Genomic DNA, 19,086 nt, shown 5'->3' with positions numbered 1-19,086 from the left:
AACATTCGGGTGAGAAAATAGATTTTTTTTTTTTCAAATTTAAAGAGTTTTATTATTTCACTGAATCTTGGTGGAGAACATAGAATATTCATAATTTATAAGAAAATTCAATTGATTATGAAAATGAAAATTTGAGCAATTCTGTCAATTGTGAAAATAAGACCCTAACCCTCATTCCTTTCTTGTTATTTGATGTCGGAATCTTGTTTAGGATTTATATTTGAACAACACATAGAAATCAATCCGAAACCTCCTGTTCACTTTTGCTTTCAGGAATCGGCCTTTCTTAATTTTCTGCTGTTACTTGCTTTACACTCATTCTTCAGAATCTTGCTTTATGAAATACGAAGTAAAGCAAGACAAATTGTGAAAGAGGCAGAAATGATTTTGCTTTAAAGGAACTTCTGGTAAACGAAAGGAAGGACAATTGGAATAGCTAGGAATAAGCTTTATGTATACCTAAACCAGCATGAAAGCGAGGTTTCACTTTGCCCAAAAGCTAAAATATTCCTCATCTTTCATGCATTATAAGCATTTGAAACAAAGGCCGGTAGCATTTTCACAAACACAAACACATTCGATAACTTTACCTTTCATCATTCAATACCATGGCTGAAGCAATTGTTTCTTTTGTCTTGAAGCAACTGGGTTCAGTTCCTTCTGAGCAGGCTTCTGGCTACATCACAAAACAAGTGAGCCTTGTTGGGGATGTTGACGAAGAAGTAGAGAAGCTTACGCACAACCTTGAAGCCATTCAAGCTGTGTTATTTGATGCAGAGCAAAAACAAATGAAGACTGCAGCTGTGAGACTATGGTTACATCGTCTCAAAGACGTATGTTATGACGTGGAAGATGTGCTGGATGAGTGGAATACTGCAATCTTGAAATTGCGAATTGAGGGAGGTCACGATCATAATGCTATTGCTCCGAAGAAGAAGGTGTGTTGCTTCTTTCCATTTCGTTGTTTTGGTTTCAAAGAAGTTGTTTTACGTCGCGACATTGCAATTAGGATAACTGATATAAATAAAAAGCTAGATCCTATAGCCAAAGAGAAAAATGATTATAATCTTAATGTGATTAAGGCTATTGAGAGATTTGATAATCAACAAATGCAAACTACTTCTTTTATTGATGTCTCTGATATAATTGGTAGAGAAAATTTGAAGAATGATTTAGTAAACAAGTTATTGTGTGAGGATCGTGAAAAAAACCTCCATATCATCTCGCTTGTAGGGATGGGGGGAATAGGAAAAACAACTCTTGCCCAATTTGCCTACAATAACAATGAGGTGGAGAACAATTTTGATAAAAGAATCTGGGTGTGTGTATCAGAGCCTTTCGATGAGATTAGGATTGCCAAAGCAATAATTCAATCTCTCGAGAATTATACTTCTAATGTAGTAGAATTAGAATATCTTCTTCATTGTATTCGTGACTCTGTTAAGACTAAAAAATTTTTGCTTATTTTGGATGATGTGTGGACTGAAAATGACAAGAAATGGGAACCATTCTATAATTGTCTAAAGAATGGTCTTCATGAGAGTAAAATTTTAATTACCACACGTAAAGAGTCAGTTGCACGTATAATGAAATCAAATGATATCATAAATGTTGGTGAATTGTCTAATGAGGAGAATTGGTTATTTTTTGAAAAGCTAGCACTTTCTGAAAGACTTCCTGAAGAGTATAAAAATTTAGAAGAAATTGGTAGGAAAATAGTTAGAAAGTGCAAGGGGTTACCTCTTGCTGTAAAAACTATTGGGAGTCTCTTGCAGTTTAAAAAATCTAAAGAGCAGTGGCAACATGTGTTAGATAGTGAAATGTGGAAGTTTGAAGATACTGAAAAAGGTCTTTTAACCCCTTTGATGTTGAGTTATAATGATTTACCTCCAATGGTAAAACGGTGTTTTATATGTTGTTCCATATATCCAAAAGACTATATTATCGATAAAGGTATATTAATTGATTTATGGATGACTCAGGGTTATCTTAGAGAAGAAAAAGATGATGAGAATGAGGATATAATTGGTGAAGAGTATTTTGACTATTTAGTGGCAAGATCTCTCTTACAAAAGCATAAATCATTTTCTGGTTCGTACATGCATGATATAGTACACGACTTTGCACAATTTTTGGGTGATAAAGAGTGCTTATCAATAGAAGTGTATGGCGACGAAGACCCACTTAAGAACTCTCCTAAGGACAAAGTTCGTCATTTAAGAATACATTTTATTAAAGATAGGGCTTCATTTCCTGAATCTACTTTTAGATTAAAATGGCTACGTAGTCTCTTACTTACATATTCTTCTTGTGGCACTAACTGCTTGAATAGTGATGTTTTAGTGAGATTATTTAATGAATTGATATGTTTACGATTATTACGATTGGATGGTATATTGGATGATATTGAAGAGATTCCAAAGGAGATAGGAAAATTGATACATTTAAGACATCTTGAATTGTCTAGCTATAATTTTCTCAAAATAATAAAATTGCCTGAAAGTTTGTGTGAATTATTTAATTTACACACTGTTAGCGTGAATTCCCTCATAACATTACCTCAGGGGATTGGAAAATTAGTAAATTTGAGGCGTTTGGAATATAATGATTTTCGGGGTACACTACTTTACACGCCAAAAGGGGTAGAGAAATTGACAGGTCTTCGAAGGTTAAGTTCATTTGTCATACGGGGTGGTGGTGATCATGATAACAAAGCATGTAGTTTTGAAGGACTGAAAAATTTGAATCGTCTTGAAGGGGGGCTTATAGTAAGAGGATTGGGAAATGTAACAGATGTCAGCAATGGGAAACTGGCAGAAGTTTTTAAGAACAAGGAAAAACTCCGGTGGTTGGATTTAAAGTTTGATAAACGTGGAGAAGTGGAGAGACTAGATGAGGATGATGAACTAATACTTGAAACCTCACAACCACCACCAAATTTAGAGACTCTTAAGTATATACTACTACAAAGGCAACACATTCCCTGCCGCTTGGCCGACTTTAACCAAACTGAAGGAGTTAAGACTTAAGGATTGCCCCAAGTTAAAGGCACTGCCAGACAGCCTTCTGCAGAGGACAACACTCCAGGAATTGTCTATTAGTGGATGTCCTTTTCTATGTGAACGATACAACAAGGAAACAGGAGAGGACTGGCCCAAGATCTCTCACATCCCTTATATCAGCATCAATCTTCAGTTTGTACGAAGTGGGCAATGACCATCACCCCAGAACCACAGGTAATAAGTAATTAGACTCTGTTTTCATTGCATTTTAATTATAATCTTAAGAAAAACATTGTTTGTGTCAAATTATTAGTTATGTTACTGTCTGGTGTCTTTTTTATTATTTCAAGTATAATAATTAATCACTTCAACTTATTATTATTTTTTTTCAATTAAGGATAAGTTCCTTAAGTTTTCTGGGTATGTGTGTTTCTATTTTTACTGCCCTGAAGAAGTTTCCAGTCTGGTTTCAGATTGAGGCTAATATGGTACTCCCAAGGATCTAACGAAACAAGAAAACAGGTTATTGGTAATTTCATATTGTTTTTAGTTCTTTAATGCTTCATTTCAAATGTTGTACTTGATAATGATTAATGTTAGAGGGGAAGGGAAGATTCACTTCAAATGGTTACAAAGTAACCTGTTTGATCTCTGCTTTGATTCTCTCCCTTTTATTTTATATTTATATATATATATGTGTGTGTGTGTGTGTGTATTTTTTGAGAAAATAGTGTGTCTGGAAAGTTTAATTGTCATCCCAAACTAGCACCCTTAATTTTGAATTAGGTGGAGAAAGGAAGTTTAGTGCTAATGCTTTGTTTTCCATCTTCTGGATTGCTTTTTGGCCTTTTCTAGCGATGTAGTGGAGCAAGTTTAGCAAGCCATGATTTTCTCCTCACAATTTCTTTTAGCTTGATTGTTATCATTCTTATGGGGTAGCTTGGGCTCAAAAGCTAGGTCACTTTAGTTCAATTTGGATTGAATTTGTTTAGTTTGAAGTTAATTCGATTTTAAATCAAGAGTTTCATCTTATTTTTTAAACTAAATTAAACTCGAGTTAAAGAAAATTTGACTTACTAACTAGGTGAGTGGCAAAATTTAGTTTTAACTTAGCTAATAATTCAATTCAAACTATTTCGAACAATTGTTAAAATGATATCGTTTTATCCATTATTAAATAAAACGATATCATTTTATCAATAAATTATGAGTAAATTATAAATCTGAACTATACATCTAAATTATAGGTTTAAACAATAAATTCAAACTAAATTTAAACTAAGTTTGAGTTAAATAATTTTCAATTAAACCAAACTCGAGTTAATGGGTGTTCAAATCGAACTTAGTTTTGATTGTTTGCAAAAATGGTAGCAATAGAACATTTAACATTTAGCTTTGATGAAAATTTAGGTTTTAATAATTATTGTAAAACTACTTTAAATCCTGTACATAAAACTATTCCAAGAAACACATTAAAAAGAATATTATTTAGTTTATATAAAAAACAAAAAGAGAATTAATTCAATTTTTTATAAATTTTGATGAACGTGTATCTATATGTAGTGATATTTGGAATGACTATTGACAAATTCACTCTTATATGGGTATAACTTATCATTGAATAGATGATCATTTTCAATTACAAAAAAGAATTTTAGTATTTAGGGTGTTTGATAACTGACATACAATCAATAATATTTATAGAATAATTAAAAGAATATTAGAAGAATATAAATTAGTTTATAAAATTTTTTCAATTTCATTTGATTATGCACGTTCAAATACGGTCTCAATAACTGATTTAATTAAAATTTGTAAACCCAATTTAGGTGGTAGATTTTTTCATATTAGATGTGTATGTCATATATTAAATTTATGTGTACAAGATGATTTAAATTGTCTTAATAATTATATTAGTTCAATAAAAATAACAATTTCATTTTTATGGACACATCCCCAAACTATGAAAGAATGGGGTAAATTTTGTAAACAACATAATGGAAGACCAAAAAAATTTCTTAAAGATGTGTTGGGTCGTTGGAATTCAACATATGAATTATTCAACGAGTCTTTTGATTATAACGATTTATTGTGCTCATTTATTTCACAAAATGTGTCACAAGTTACATTATATCTCCAACATTGGGATATTTGTAAAACAATTTTAAATGTATTAAGAAATTTTAATAATGAAACTTATACTTTAAGTGATGTTTATTATCTCACTTCTTATTTGTTTTTAAATGAAGCTGTTAATATTATTGAGATTTTACAGGAAGTCGAACAAGATGTTATTCTTGGAGAAATTATTGTTTTAGTGAAAACAAAATGGTTAACTTACTATAAAACAATTCCAGAAATTTTTCTTGTTGCTTGTTTTTTTTATCCTGGGTTTAAATTAGATGATGTTATAGATTATTTGACATTATATTATGAATGTTTGCAATTAAATTGTGAGGATGAAGTTAATATTTCATTAACTATAACTAACATTATGAATTTAATTAAAGAAATTTATGTTGAATATTCATTAATTTATGGTAACTAAGGTGGTTCTTCTTCCTCTCTACCACCTATTGTCCCATCATCAACTCAAAATATGAGTTATGATGATTGTATTATGACGCAAAAGGGCAAAAGACCAAGAGGAACATTAAACTCCACCTTGGCGCTTGATATTTTTTTAACTACTATTTTTGAGTTTGGTGATAGCAATATAGGTAAAGACTTTCCAGTTCTAGAATGGTAGAGTCAACATGCATCAATCTTTCCACCATTAGCAGCTATTGCTAAACAAGTCCTGACAGCACCAGTATCAACTGTTGTGGTAGAACAAGCTTTTAGTCAATGGAGTAATATATTGGATGACAGACGATCAAGTTTGACGTCCGAATCTATTGAAACCCAAACATGTGTGGACGATTGGACAAGAGCCGAATTACGCCAACAAGATATAAAAGTGGACTTCAATGAAGAATCACTTGATTAAACTACGAATAGTTCGATGACGAAAAATAATACTCAAGATAGCGGAGGCGAATGATAAGGTAAAGGGGTATTGTCAACTATCGAATACGCAAAGGTAAAAGAACTACGTAGACTTTGATTCTTCTAGACCCCAAGAAGATACGTAGGAAGCTTAATTGAAAAATTAAGTCCAAGTCTTTCTTTTAATTTTTAATTATTGTAATTATTAATTTAAAAAATAAATCAGGGTCATGTATTAGAATTGATAGTTTAATGTCAGTTTCAAACCTAGATCATGAACCGAAATTGGCGATTTCAAACTGGTTACAAACCGTCCTATTATGGGTTTGGTTTAGAGTTTTTATTTTTTTAAACCATAAATTAATGGGGTTAAACCGAAACTATCGGTTCATGAACCCTGGCCAAGACTAAACCTCAGCCGCGACTAGACCGGCTGCTCTTTGCCAGTTTGTGGTTATACATTCTGGTTGAGTTTAAAAAAAATTTCCTACCTAACTGCGTTGTAACACACCGGCCAGAAAGTTTATTCTCTTCCGTTCTTCAACTTTCATTCGATTCTTCCTTCCCCGACCATGCACAAACACACCTCCACCCATGATCGCATCTTCAAGTTCGACTCCACCAAAGAGAACTTTTTCTGTTCTTAGACTCTTCCTGCCGATTTATTGACGACAAAATTTGTCGCGACCGTGATGATAACAGTGATGACTTCGGCCGACGATTGACGAGTACTGACAACGGTTAGTCATTTTGATAAATATTCCAGCCTGAAATCTGTTCAAATTGTTCTGTCCATGCAGTGTTAGGATAGTTCTCAGATTTGGGATGTCGTATTGAATTGTTATTATTGATTAAATTCATGGAGTATTTATTCTGAATTATTGATTGAAATCTTAAATGTTTGTTTTGTATTGATTTTGTATTGCTTTTGTACTATTGATTGAATTCAGGGTTATTGATTCTGCACTAGGTATTATTGAGTTTGTATGGATTTCATATTGATTCTTGTCCCTCATTTTTGCAGGAAGTTTATCTTTTTCATGCTTCCACACCCCTCTGATCCTTTAGTAAATTGAGCAAATTTTGCTTTTGCGATTTTTCACTTTGCTGCTGCTTGTGTTTTATAGGTAAGTTCAGCTGATGCAGAAAAGTTTTGCCAGGCTTTTCAGCTTCACAAGAAACTTTTATGTTTAATGTACTAGAGAATTCTTGCTTGATACTATAGCCTTCCATAGTGTTACTAAAGCAATAAAATTCCTAATTTTTCCAATTGTTTCCAGGTCTATGAAGGGCTAAATTTGGATACAGCTAGGAGCTACATCAACTCATCAAAGAGTTTGGAGGCAATAAAAGTTTGGACAAAATCAATCAATTGTTGAATATATATGTGCGTGTGTTTTTATTTTTACTGCCTCTGAAGACGGATGTGTGTGTGTTTCTGGTTTCAGATTTTGGTTCTTTCGGTACCCCCATGATGCAATGAAACAAGAAACAGGTTATTGGTAATTGATACTCTATATACTTCTTTAATAGTTCATTTCTAATGTTGTAATTAATAATGATTATTCTTACAGGGCAGTGGGGGGGCAGGATTCACTGCGAAGGGTTACAATGTAACTTTTCTGATCTCTGCTTTGATTTTCCATGTAAGCTCTCCCTGTTATTATATATATGTATTTCTTGAGAAAATAGAGTCTTTGGAAAGTTAAATTGTCATCCCAAACTAGCACCCTTAATTTGAATTAGGTGGAGAAAGGAAGTTTAATGCTTTGTGGCTTTCTAATTTACTTTATTCTTCTGGGATGAGGTCTTTGGGAAGATCTGCAGTTTCTATGTTCATTAGTTATTGTTTCTCCCCAACAATGATAGGAGATGAAAAAATAGAATTGGATACTGCCACGTGATGCCTTTCCCAATCAATGGCAGGTATGGCTTTTAAAAAGATCATTCAAAAAGCAAACTTTTAAAATCCACACGTTACACTTATTTGTATACTGATAGTTCTTGTCTCTTACAGTTTATAAATTATGCAGCTTTTGTGTGATGTATATTCTCCAATGAGATTCTATTGAGGCTTGCTTTCCATCTTCTGTTTAATTTCGTTGCCTAATAAGATTTCGGAAAGCCTTTTGTTAACGCCATCATGTAATTATCCTGTTGTTTATGTTTGCTAATTATGATTTTGAACATTTATTGATAGTGACTGGTTATGCTCCTGTCTACCACAATGCAGAGTTTAATTTTCATGGGAGTTAATTTGTTGAACTTTGGTTGGCCTAAATAGATGAGTGACTGATCAATGGAGGAATGCTCCATTAGGACTACTGCCCCAAGTTTCTTCGACTAGAACACTCCGAGGCTTAAATGTTGAAAGGTGTTTTGAATGGCAGAGATATGTCCATAGTTCATGGGCTAAAACTTACCTAATTCTCTCATTAACAATGGTGGACACTTGTTTGTATGCAAGAAGTAGAAATTTCACATTCTTGTTCGATGATTTTGATGAGCTTCTTTTATTCTGTTGAACTGTAACATTTATTTCAGTTTGAGAAGTATATATTAATATTGAAATTTCAATCACTTTGTTTATTCTTGTGAGTTGTTATTTCAGTATAAATATAAAAGAGTAGTGTTATATACACAAATAATTATGTGTCATCATATAGTTAGATAATTTAAAATTAAAGATAAAATAACACTTATTCATATAATAATACGGTGAATATAAAATAACGACGTACATACAAATCAACATGTGACTTATAGTACGCAAAAGCTTAGTCCATTTGAACTGACAGAATCGTACATACCATACCATACCAAGGATTTTTTTTTTTATATTACTGCACAACAACAAGTTTTGCAGAAAGAAAGCATCAGAATTAACCTACTATTCCTTGATTCTTCTTCATCATCGTTATCATGTGACGTAACTTGCAGATGCTGCGTTGATGGCGAATGCTCAAACTATACCAATCATTTAATTTCTACATCTAGAATGAGCATGAACTGTTCAATCATGTACGCTTTATTTAATTGTTAAATTCGTTGAATATGCGTACATACGCAATCTCTATTCACAGTTTCCCACTCCCAGATTAAGATTTTTGAATACAACAGTAGCAATTATTTTGTCAATTCTAAGGGCACACCCAGTCGGAGCTGACATTGACATCTATCGTCCAGCACAAATTTTCAGTCGGCAATTCCAGCTACCTTGTCCTCCCTCCTCTTTCATTCTGCAATTTGTTTTCCTAATTCCTATAAATTCAACACTACCTATTCTAACCCACCATCTTCAATTCATCATCCATATGGCCACACCTACCACTTCTACCAAGCTCCTACTCTCTGACTTTGCATCCACTGTTCAAAATGTTCCCTCTAATTATATCAGACCCATCAATGAGCGTCCAAATCTCACACAAGTCCAAGTATCAGATGCTTCTTCTGTTCCTCTTATCGACCTTGATGGTCTTGACGGCCCCTGCCACTCTGAAATCATCGAACAGATTGCTTTAGCATGCCAACACGAGGGTTTCTTTCAGGTTTATTCTTTATTATTTACAATAATCTTTTAACTTCACTAATTCTTAATCTATGTATATATATACACCTGTCCCACTAGGTGAAGAACCACGGAATTTCAGGGGAAATGATCAATAACATGTTAAACATTGCAAGAAAATTTTTCAAACTGCCAGAGAGTGAGAGGTTGAAGAGTTACTCTGATGATCCTTCTAAAACCACTAGACTCTCCACTAGTTTTAATGTTAGGACCGAAAAGGTGGCCAACTGGAGAGATTTCTTGAGACTTCATTGTTACCCTCTTCAAGACTCAGTCTGGGAAACTGTTGACAAATTTTCTTGCAATGTTTAACATGTTATTAGGCTCTGTTTTCATCAATTGTCATCTTGTGCAAAGTGAACAATAACCAACACCCCGGAAGCCACAGGTAATAAGTAATTAGGCTCTGTTTTCATTATATTTTAATTATAATCTAAGAAAAATATCGTTAAGGTCAAATTATTTGTTATGTTACTGGCTGGTAACTTTTTTATATTTTCGAGTTTAATATTTAATCACTTCAACTTCTTTATTTATAATTACTTACAACTATTCAAAGTTTGCTGGGTATGAATAATTCTGCTACAAAGTTACTTACAAATTTCGAAATAGAAGTTCAATGTGCTCAGTTGTTGAATACATATACACATGTTTCAATTTTTACGGCCTTTGAAGAAGTTTCCGTTCTGCTTTCAGACTGAGGCTAATTTGGTAATCCCAAGGATGCAATGAAACAAGAAAACAGGTTATTGGTAATTGATATTCTATATACTTCTTTAATGCTTCATTTCAAATGTTGTACTTTATATGTTGCAGGGGAGGGGAAGATTCACTTCAAATGGTTACAAAGTAACCTGTTTGATCTCTGCTTTTAATTTTCCATGTAAACTCTCCCTTTTATTATTCTTTTAGATCTCTGCTTTAATTTTCCATGCAAGCTCTCCCTTTTATTATTCTTTGAGATCTCTGCTTTAATTTATATGCATTCTTTGAGATAAGTCTTTGGAAAATTTAATTGTCACCAGGAAACTAGCACCCTTAATTTGAATTAGGTGGAGAAAGGAAGTTTAATGCTTTGTTTTCCATCTTCTGGTCAGTTTTTTCACCTTTTCCGGTGATGTAGTGGAGCAAGTTTAGCAAGCCATGATTTTCTTTTAGAATCAAACTGAAAGGTGAAGTGTAATACAAAATCATGCTTTTATGCTTTCCCTTTAATCTGAAATTAAAAATTTCTCATTCTAAGCAATTTGATTCTCTTTCACCTAGGCTTCAGACTTCATCTTCAGAAGATTTATACCAGGCATAAATAGAAAAGAATATCCATCATTTTTGCACCCCTTAAAGTGTAAGTTTCTTTTCTTCACTTTAATCTAACATTGTTGTTGAATTTGGAAGCACATCACAACATTGTTTGACTGGTTAAACTTTTTTTAATGCAGGACAAATTCATGGTTAATACTGAGAATTTATTGTTCAGCAACTCCAGAATGCTGTGCCTTCGTGTTCACTGCCAGCTCCAGGATGCAGTTTGTTCTCTGCACTTCTCTGCTGCAGATTTTTCGAGCAAACAACTCCAGGTTAAACTGCCAGGTCGCTGGAGTTTTTTCCAGGATTTCAAGTTTCTGCTCCACTTGCTTTGCTCTTGGAATACATCCCTGGAGTTTGCTGTGTTCGGATTGTTTCAGCTCTAGCATGTTGGTTCTGGCCCAGTTGCTGCGATGAAGTCCGGAACTCCCTCTCAAGGTTTCCTTGCAGAAAATTGTTCACGCTGTCCAGATTTTCAGGAAATGGTCCATGTAAACAATGCAATGGTTATCCAGCTAATGGGTAACTTTTGGTATTTAGTCCCCCACGAAAGGCCTACTCTTTCTCTTGTAAAGTAAGTGTTTCCTATAGCTTGTATGCTCCTCTTAAACTCTATTTTTGAAAGAACTTAGATAGATTTTCAACAATCATAGGTGTTTCCTATGGTTGTTGTGCTTAGTTCTAGCCCTATCGGATCTGTTTGGTTATGTTGTCCTTCCTGGTTGGAAGGATAAGCTTAGATTGTTTTCAAACTGTTTTTTTACGAGCTCATTGCCTTTTGTTTATATATATTTCTAATTATTAAAAAAAAAAATTTGCGATAAATTGTTAAATGTCCTAAATTGAATGATTTGCAATTTTTATCCTTCCATGTCAAGTTTTAAAACTTTGTACCCTAACTGATAATATTATTTCTCCTTTTAAGTATATATATTTTAGAGTAGAATACTTGTCCCACCCAAGGTTTATGGAAACTATGTCCCCATGGCATAAATGTTTAAATCACATATTCTTGTAAAAACCTTAACTTCTGGGGCAAAAAAAAGTCAAACAATGTAATAATCATTTAACATTTTCAAACTTTTGGAAAAACAAAATATAAAAAAAAAATTATCGATATTGACTTTAAATTCTATAAAATTATATCAAAATGAGATTTTACTAAATCTAGTTATATTATTGAAATTACACTATGTCAAACACAATCCGATAAGATTTTACCTTTTTATGTATTATTCTATTTGGAAATATGTGATCCAACCATCAAAATAACGTGAAGACTACAATTTGCCTTATGAACTTCATTTGCCGAACCATTATCATGCCCAATAAACCACCTTTTAACTTAACCATCACAATAGCACCACATCACTCTATCCTTCGACCTAGCAAGGTCCAACATGTCATGTGTCATACTGTGTCAAGATCTTGAAAAATGCAAGTTTTGGTAGTATGTATTGACCCACCAAACTTTAAGACCCTTGACACAATCTTCAGCATTGCAAGTAGTACCATTGTGAGCATTTTGTTGAATAATTTTTTAAATTTTAAAATTTTGTGAATTCTATTGTATTAGTCAGCAGGCCTTCTTGTGAGGCCCTGATAAAGTCCATTTTACTTGGGGGCCTTGGCCCATGGGTCGTCAGTTGATAAAACATCAAAATGTATTAAAGAAAAGCAATAAAAAATTAGTGTCAAAATATTTAACGACTAGTTTACCAAACTCATTGAATTTTGATCGGGACTTCAACTTGACTCAACCCTCTCGCTCAACTAAAGATCCAAACTTTCGTCAACTCTACTCAAGGAACTCTCTCTTCATCTCGCAAGATCCAAACTTTCAACTTGTCGGGATTAAAATTTAACTGAAATCTTGGGAACAAGATACAAAGTACAAACCAGTTTCAGGTTAGTATTCACTTGTATTGTACCCGCCAAACTGCAAGGTTTAGTTTCATTATGATATTTTGATGATTTAATTGCCCGGTAAAGTTTTGTGGGTGAGAGTCAAAACTGCAACCTAGATTTTCTATATTGTGCTAAGAGTATTTGGGTGTTGGAGTTTTGTGGCTTTTAGGTGGTGGGTAGGTTAGAGATTTTGGAATTATGAATTGTGTATTGTTGGTTATTTTTGGTTGTGTTGTGTATGGATCATTTGTTTATGGGTTCAGTGGTGAATACTTCCAAGATGTGAGCACCGTCGCCACCGAGTATAAAACTGAAAGTTTGACCTACAACTATGATAGGATTGATGAAGTGAAGAAGAAATGTGGTTTTGTTCTATCCTCTGCTAGTGAATTGAAGCTTGATGATAGCAGGTTTTATAGTATCAAAGATGATCTCAATGTAGAGAGTGGTGATTGGGAGCAAGAGGTGAGTGATGCCCCAATCATGCCATTTGATGATAGAGACATCCCAAAGAATTCGTCACGAACCCCTTTGAAACTGGTTTCTTTCTGGGTTACAGATGTTGATCTTAAGCATCGTTCAAAGAAATTTGTTAGTGTAAGTGGGGACATGCTTATTGGTATAACACTAGATTATTCGTTTTCTGATAAACCTTATGATGGGGGAGGCCCCCAATTTCAGATATGGCCTAATCATACTCAAATTTCGATGTCATTTCAAGGGATATATACTGAAACGAAGAAAAATGGTGGTGAAAGGGTTTTATGTTTGTTGGGAACTGCAATGTTACCGTCTAGGGAGTCTGATTCAAATAATCCATGGGAATGGATGAAGGGCTCTGATCAGAACTATTACCAGCCACCACTTTTGCAAGATGATCAAATTTTGCTTGTGCTTAATTCCCCTATGACTTTCACGCTTACAAATAGGGTAATACGAGGAGAGATGAGCAGTTTAAACCCAAAGTCAAATCAGAAGTACTTCGACAAAATTCACATTTTGTCCCATTTTGGCAGGTCAGCACACTACGAGTTTGGTGCTGAGAAGATTGTTTCAGAGGCATGTAACCCGTATCCATTCCAAGATAGCTTCTTGAAGAGCGGCATTGATATCTATAAAGGGAGCGGTGGGTTTTGTGAAGTTTTAGGAGCTTTTGGTAGCACAGGAATTCTCACCGTTGTGCCAAACTGGAAATGCAATGGCACAGACAGTTTTTGTCGTAAGCTGGGACCATTTGGTTCAGACAAAGCAATTCAAGCAACAGATGGAAGCTTTAAAGATGTCACAATTTTAATTCAGAATCTTAGGTGTCAACAAACAAATGGAAAGAGAAATGCCAGCTCAGCAAAGGTTGCTGCAGTATTTCGAGCTGCCCCTCCATTGGAAAATAGGCATAATGCTGCATGGAGATATGGAGTTAGCAACTTGACCATTGCTGCCGAGGGACTTTGGAAGTCTTCAAGTGGGCAGCTCTGCATGTTTGGTTGTCGTGGACTAGTTGATGCAGAAGGGACTAGCTGTGATACTCGAATCTGTTTGTACATTCCTATGTCATTTTCCATTAGGCAACGAAGCATAATTGTTGGCAGTTTTTCCAGCAGTAATAACAGCACATCATATTTTCCTTTATCTTTTGAAAAGCTTGTTGAGCCGACAGAGTTGTTGAGTTATTTCAGAACTGTCACTCCACAGTACAGTTACTCAAAAATAGATGCAGCTGCTGTTGTCCTTGAAAAGAACGAACCTTTCAGTTTTCGAACAGTCATCAAGAAATCCTTGCTTCACTTCCCCAAATTGGAAGACTCAGAGGCATTTTTATCTAGTCTTTCTCTTCTTTCAGAAGATCTGACTCTTCACATTTCTGCATTTCCAGATCCACTTCCCAAAACACGTCTCCAGAGAATTGAAATCCAGATGGATATTCTCACACTTGGCCCCCTGTTTGGGCGCTACTGGTCTTCAAGTAATTTTACCAACGATGAAGAGACTCCTTACCACGCTAAAGCAGAATATACTGAAAAGCAGCTTCTTTTGAATGTATCAGCTCAACTCTCAATTATTGGAATATCTTATAGCAATTTCTCTGCGATCTTTTTGGAGGGCCTTTATGATCCACATGTTGGAAAGATGTATCTTGTTGGTTGCAGGGATGTCCGAGCCTCCTGGAACATTCTATTTGAGAGTATGGATCTTGAATCTGGTTTAGATTGTTTAATTGAAGTGGTGGTGTCATACCCACCTTCTACATCTCGGTGGTTGGTCAATCCAACAGCTACCATTTCCATTTCCAGCCAAAGGAATGATGATGACCCCCTCCATTTTAGCACAGTTAAGCTACAAACTCTACCTATAATATACAGGAAGCAGAGGGAAGACATTCTTTCTCACAGGGGGGTTGAGGGAATTCTCCGGATTTTGACACTCTCATTTGCAATTGCTTGCATTTTAAGTCAGTTGTTTTACATCAAGCATAATTTGGATTCTGTTCCATTCATGTCCCTTGTCATGCTTGGTGTTCAAGCTCTCGGCTATAGTCTTCCTCTGATCACAGGAGCAGAAGCTCTCTTTAATAGACCGGCTTCTCAATCTTCTTATCAAATGGAGTCTTACAACATTGAGAAGAGTCAGTGGTTCCTTGTGATGGATTACATCGTAAAGATCCTCGTAATGGCATCATTTTTACTAACTCTCAGACTCATTCAAAAGGTGTGGAGATCACGTTTCAGATTACTTTCACGGGCTCCTCTTGAACCTCACCGTGTTCCGACTGACAAGCCAGTGCTTCTTACTACCTTGACAATACATGTGATTGGGTATATACTTATTCTTATTATTCATTCTGTAAAAAATCGTGAGACATCTGAGAAGTTTAGATATTCAAGAGGTAGTTCCCACACACATCCACAGTGGGAAACTGAGCTGGAGGAGTATGTGGGTCTAGTTCAAGATTTTTTCTTGCTCCCTCAAGTTATTGGTAATCTTTTGTGGCGGCTTGATTGTAAGCCACTAAGGAAACCATATTTCATCGGAATCACAGTGGTCAGGCTTCTCCCTCATGTATATGATTACATACGATCTCCTATTCCTAACCCTTACTTTGCTGAGAAAAATGAGTTTGTGAATCCTAGTTTGGATTTTTACTCCAAATTTGGGGATATCGCCATACCTGTAACTGCAGTTTTCCTTGCAGTTATAGTCTATTTTCAGCAGAGGTGGGATCATGAGAAGCTCAGCCAGATTCTTACTTTCAGGCAATATAAGCTTCTCCCTTCTGGATCCAGAGTTTATGAGAGGATACCTTCCAAGTCTATCGAGGCTGAGCTTGCCTCTGGCGTCAACAGGAATGCCTCACACGAGCAGGAACATGATGACGATGATGATGAATAGCGGTCCTTTCTGTTCAACATTAGTGCAGGATAGAGTTGTTGTAAACATACATTAAAGTGGCTTCATTTTGGTGGTTTTTCATGTATGGGATTGTTGTCTTCTCTGCACTGAAGCCTGAAGGTATAAACTTTGTTTATCCTTCATTATGTTAATCTATCTGATTTGATGTGTAAAACATTGTGACATTTTTAATGGTCCCACTAAACTCTTTAAATTGGAGCTAAAAGTTCTTGTTATATGAAGATTATAGCGGGTTGATCTTTTCCTTGTTGCACTTATCAGTTGATTGATGGTTAACCTGTAAAATTCCAGCAGTAAAATAGGCATGCTATTGAGTTTCAGATGTCAAAGAATTGTGAAATCAACTTTTTAAAAAACCAAATTGGGAGGCTATCATTTGAATAATGAATATTTTAAGATCTTAGTAAAGGTCTTTATTCATATTAAAATTAAGAGAAAAATTCTCCATAAATCTTGATTTCTTTACCATAAATTTGCAGCGACATCACAGTGGGTGCAGAGATGATTAGAAGTTCGTTCACCTTAAGGTATAGAAATAACCCCGAAATGAAAAACATTATGGATGTGCATTTAATTATACAGATTTCAAGTAATTATGAATAATATTTAATATTTTGAGTCATATTCTAATATTTTCATTGCAATTATATTATGTAATACTACGTAATATTACATTTCAACAGCACATAGGTTTAAAGGCGTCAATTGGATTGGCCTGACCTAAAAGAACCCGGACCATACTGTAACATATTGACCCCAGCTCAGTTCGATCTGTTATTGTTTACATAATATTAAAAAAATTAAAAAATTAAATAATAATTATAATCTAAAAAATTAATTTTTTATTAAAATTAATAGGTCAATCCATTTAAAACCCGACCCAAAAGTTATTGTTATAGCAGAGCTGGCTTAACTTGACCCATAGACACCTTTACCTAGTTTTATAATAATATTCAATAGTTAAATGATGAGTAATATAACTATTAACTATTGATACTATGCAAAGTCTTTTTTCTTCACTTCCTCCAACGAATGACAAACAAAGGCGTTGTCGTCATTCAATGAAGGATGATGAGCATTGTCCTTCTTAGGACAACACTCCATCATCCAAATTTGGACAACGAGCATCATCTAATGAAGGATGATGTCTCGTCGTCCAGTTTGGACGATGAAACATTGTCCACACGATATCTTGGTTATTGTTCGTCGTTCACCGAAGAGAGTTATCGAATTTCAAATTTGATATCTTAGGGGGAAGAGTAAATTTTTCATAACTTAATTCTAGGAGAAATTATTAGTTTTTTAAATCAATAAGGAGAAATAAAATATAATTTTAACTATTTTAATATTACTGATAAAATAATAATTTTATTGCTTAACCCTAATAGAAATTTATGAGTATGTTGCAATAGAGTAAATTTTAGATTAGTATTTAAGTTTTTTATTTACCGTAAATATATATTTATCGTTTTACCAAAACTTTAGAAAAAAAAAAAACTGACCTTCTTTTTTACCTACTTTAAAAATTCAAACAATAGTGACCTATTAGCCAAACAATGGGGTTAAATAGAGTAGTATTATGTATCTAAATAATATGTATAATTTTATGTATAAACAATTATACAACATTATGTGACTGAATAATTTTAAATTAAAAATATAAAAATATTTAATTACATAATTACATATTATTATATATAAATAAAATTATACATATTATTTAAACACATAATTTTATTGGGATAAATAACATATGGTAAGGATACATCTAATAATAGTTTTCTCAAATTAAACACTTTGTGTTTGTAATTGGTTTTTTATGTGTATGCTTTTTTTCACCGGTGGAATTGTTGTCTAAATATTATTTTTTATATCTTCAATGAACCCAAATAAACCGAAATAAATATTTTTTTTACATCTTCAAAAAACACTGTTCCTTACAAAAGTCGGCCAATTTTGTAAGAACAAGAATGATCCCATCTTCATTTCGGCCCAACTCACAAAGCCCAAAACTATGTGCTATAGGCCATTATAAATATAATTGTTTTCGGCCTGGTCTAAAAGAATCTGACTTAATAATATATAGGTTGGATTCAAGTCAAATCAAATTCGAGCTCGATTTGGTTTATATATAACTGAGTTCGAATTTGAGCTCGAGCTCATCGAACTTGTGGAAGCTAAACTAAAACTCAATTCGAATTTGGTTAGGTTTATTTTTTGTTATTAAAACAACGTTGTTTTAATATATATTGGTTAAAACGACGTCATTTTATATCAAAATTTTTAATTAAAAAATTTGATAAATAGCTCGAGTTTGTATAGGGTTAACTAGTTTCAAGCTCGTTCGAACTGAGTTTAAGCTCAAACAAGCTCAGTTTGAATCTAACTTTAATAATATAATATGTCAGGTTTAACCCAATTTAATCTGTTACTGTTTATATAATATCACAAAATTAATTAATTAATAGTGATGATATTAAAAATTATTTTTTATTAAAATTAATGAATCTATCCCTTATGGTAGAAGATTAAAATATTATAATTATTAATTTTTTTATTAAAATTAATTTTTTACTAAAATTTTTTAAAGAAACCAATTTTTATGGGTGATTAGAAGATTAAAATATTCATTAGTAATCATTAAACCCACATAAAATAAATTAAAATAAAAACATTGATAAAAAGGAAGGAATATGGACCTTTTTAAGGAAGAAATATAAAATATTTTTTTTATATTCCTCCAATCAAAATAGTCTCTAATGTGCTATCATTTTTTTTATACTATTTATTTCTAAAAGATAATGACTTTTTTAAAGAAAAGTTCCATAAGGAAGAAATATAAAATGTTTTTTTATATTCTTCGTATCAAAATAGCCTTTAACGTGCTATCACATTTTCTATACTGTC

The 19,086-nt window shown here is 33.5% G+C and overlaps 3 protein-coding genes and 1 long non-coding RNA gene across 22 annotated transcripts; all 4 read left to right on the top strand.

Annotated features, from left to right (window-relative positions):
• The first annotated feature begins 608 nt into the window (after positions 1–608).
• On the top strand, positions 609–3,029 carry LOC123207757 (putative disease resistance protein RGA3). The gene is made up of 3 exons (XM_044625216.1): positions 609–1,895; positions 1,983–2,207; positions 2,565–3,029. The coding sequence occupies exons 1-3, from the start codon at positions 609–611 to the stop codon at positions 3,027–3,029; spliced, it is 1,977 nt and encodes a 658-aa protein (XP_044481151.1).
• A 3,349-nt stretch (positions 3,030–6,378) lies between these two features.
• LOC123207755 lies at positions 6,379–8,570 on the top strand. 19 transcript variants are annotated; one of them, XR_006500501.1, is made up of 7 exons: positions 6,379–6,730; positions 7,015–7,117; positions 7,271–7,342; positions 7,439–7,485; positions 7,565–7,916; positions 8,024–8,135; positions 8,224–8,570. It is a non-coding gene; the product is annotated as an uncharacterized LOC123207755 (long non-coding RNA). The 19 variants fall into 19 exon arrangements; XR_006500487.1 differs by having other exon boundaries at positions 6,380–6,730; positions 8,008–8,135; XR_006500504.1 differs by having other exon boundaries at positions 6,382–6,730; positions 7,565–7,636; positions 7,810–7,916; positions 8,008–8,570.
• A 504-nt stretch (positions 8,571–9,074) lies between these two features.
• LOC123207764 (protein DMR6-LIKE OXYGENASE 1-like) lies at positions 9,075–9,955 on the top strand. Its single transcript, XM_044625226.1, has 2 exons — positions 9,075–9,538; positions 9,619–9,955. Exons 1-2 carry the CDS (start codon positions 9,305–9,307, stop codon positions 9,868–9,870), a joined length of 486 nt encoding a protein of 161 aa, XP_044481161.1. The 5' UTR covers positions 9,075–9,304; the 3' UTR covers positions 9,871–9,955.
• A 2,618-nt stretch (positions 9,956–12,573) lies between these two features.
• Positions 12,574–16,421, top strand: LOC123207763. The gene has a single exon (XM_044625224.1). It carries the CDS (start codon positions 12,970–12,972, stop codon positions 16,156–16,158), a length of 3,189 nt encoding a protein of 1,062 aa, XP_044481159.1. The 5' UTR covers positions 12,574–12,969; the 3' UTR covers positions 16,159–16,421.
• Positions 16,422–19,086: the final 2,665 nt, after the last annotated feature.

This window comes from Mangifera indica, unplaced genomic scaffold (genome assembly GCF_011075055.1).
Source record: "Mangifera indica cultivar Alphonso unplaced genomic scaffold, CATAS_Mindica_2.1 Un_0101, whole genome shotgun sequence".
NCBI lineage: Eukaryota > Viridiplantae > Streptophyta > Magnoliopsida > Sapindales > Anacardiaceae > Mangifera > Mangifera indica.
The sequence above is the reverse complement of the archived record's forward strand: the minus strand, read 5'-3'. Positions and strand labels throughout refer to the sequence as shown.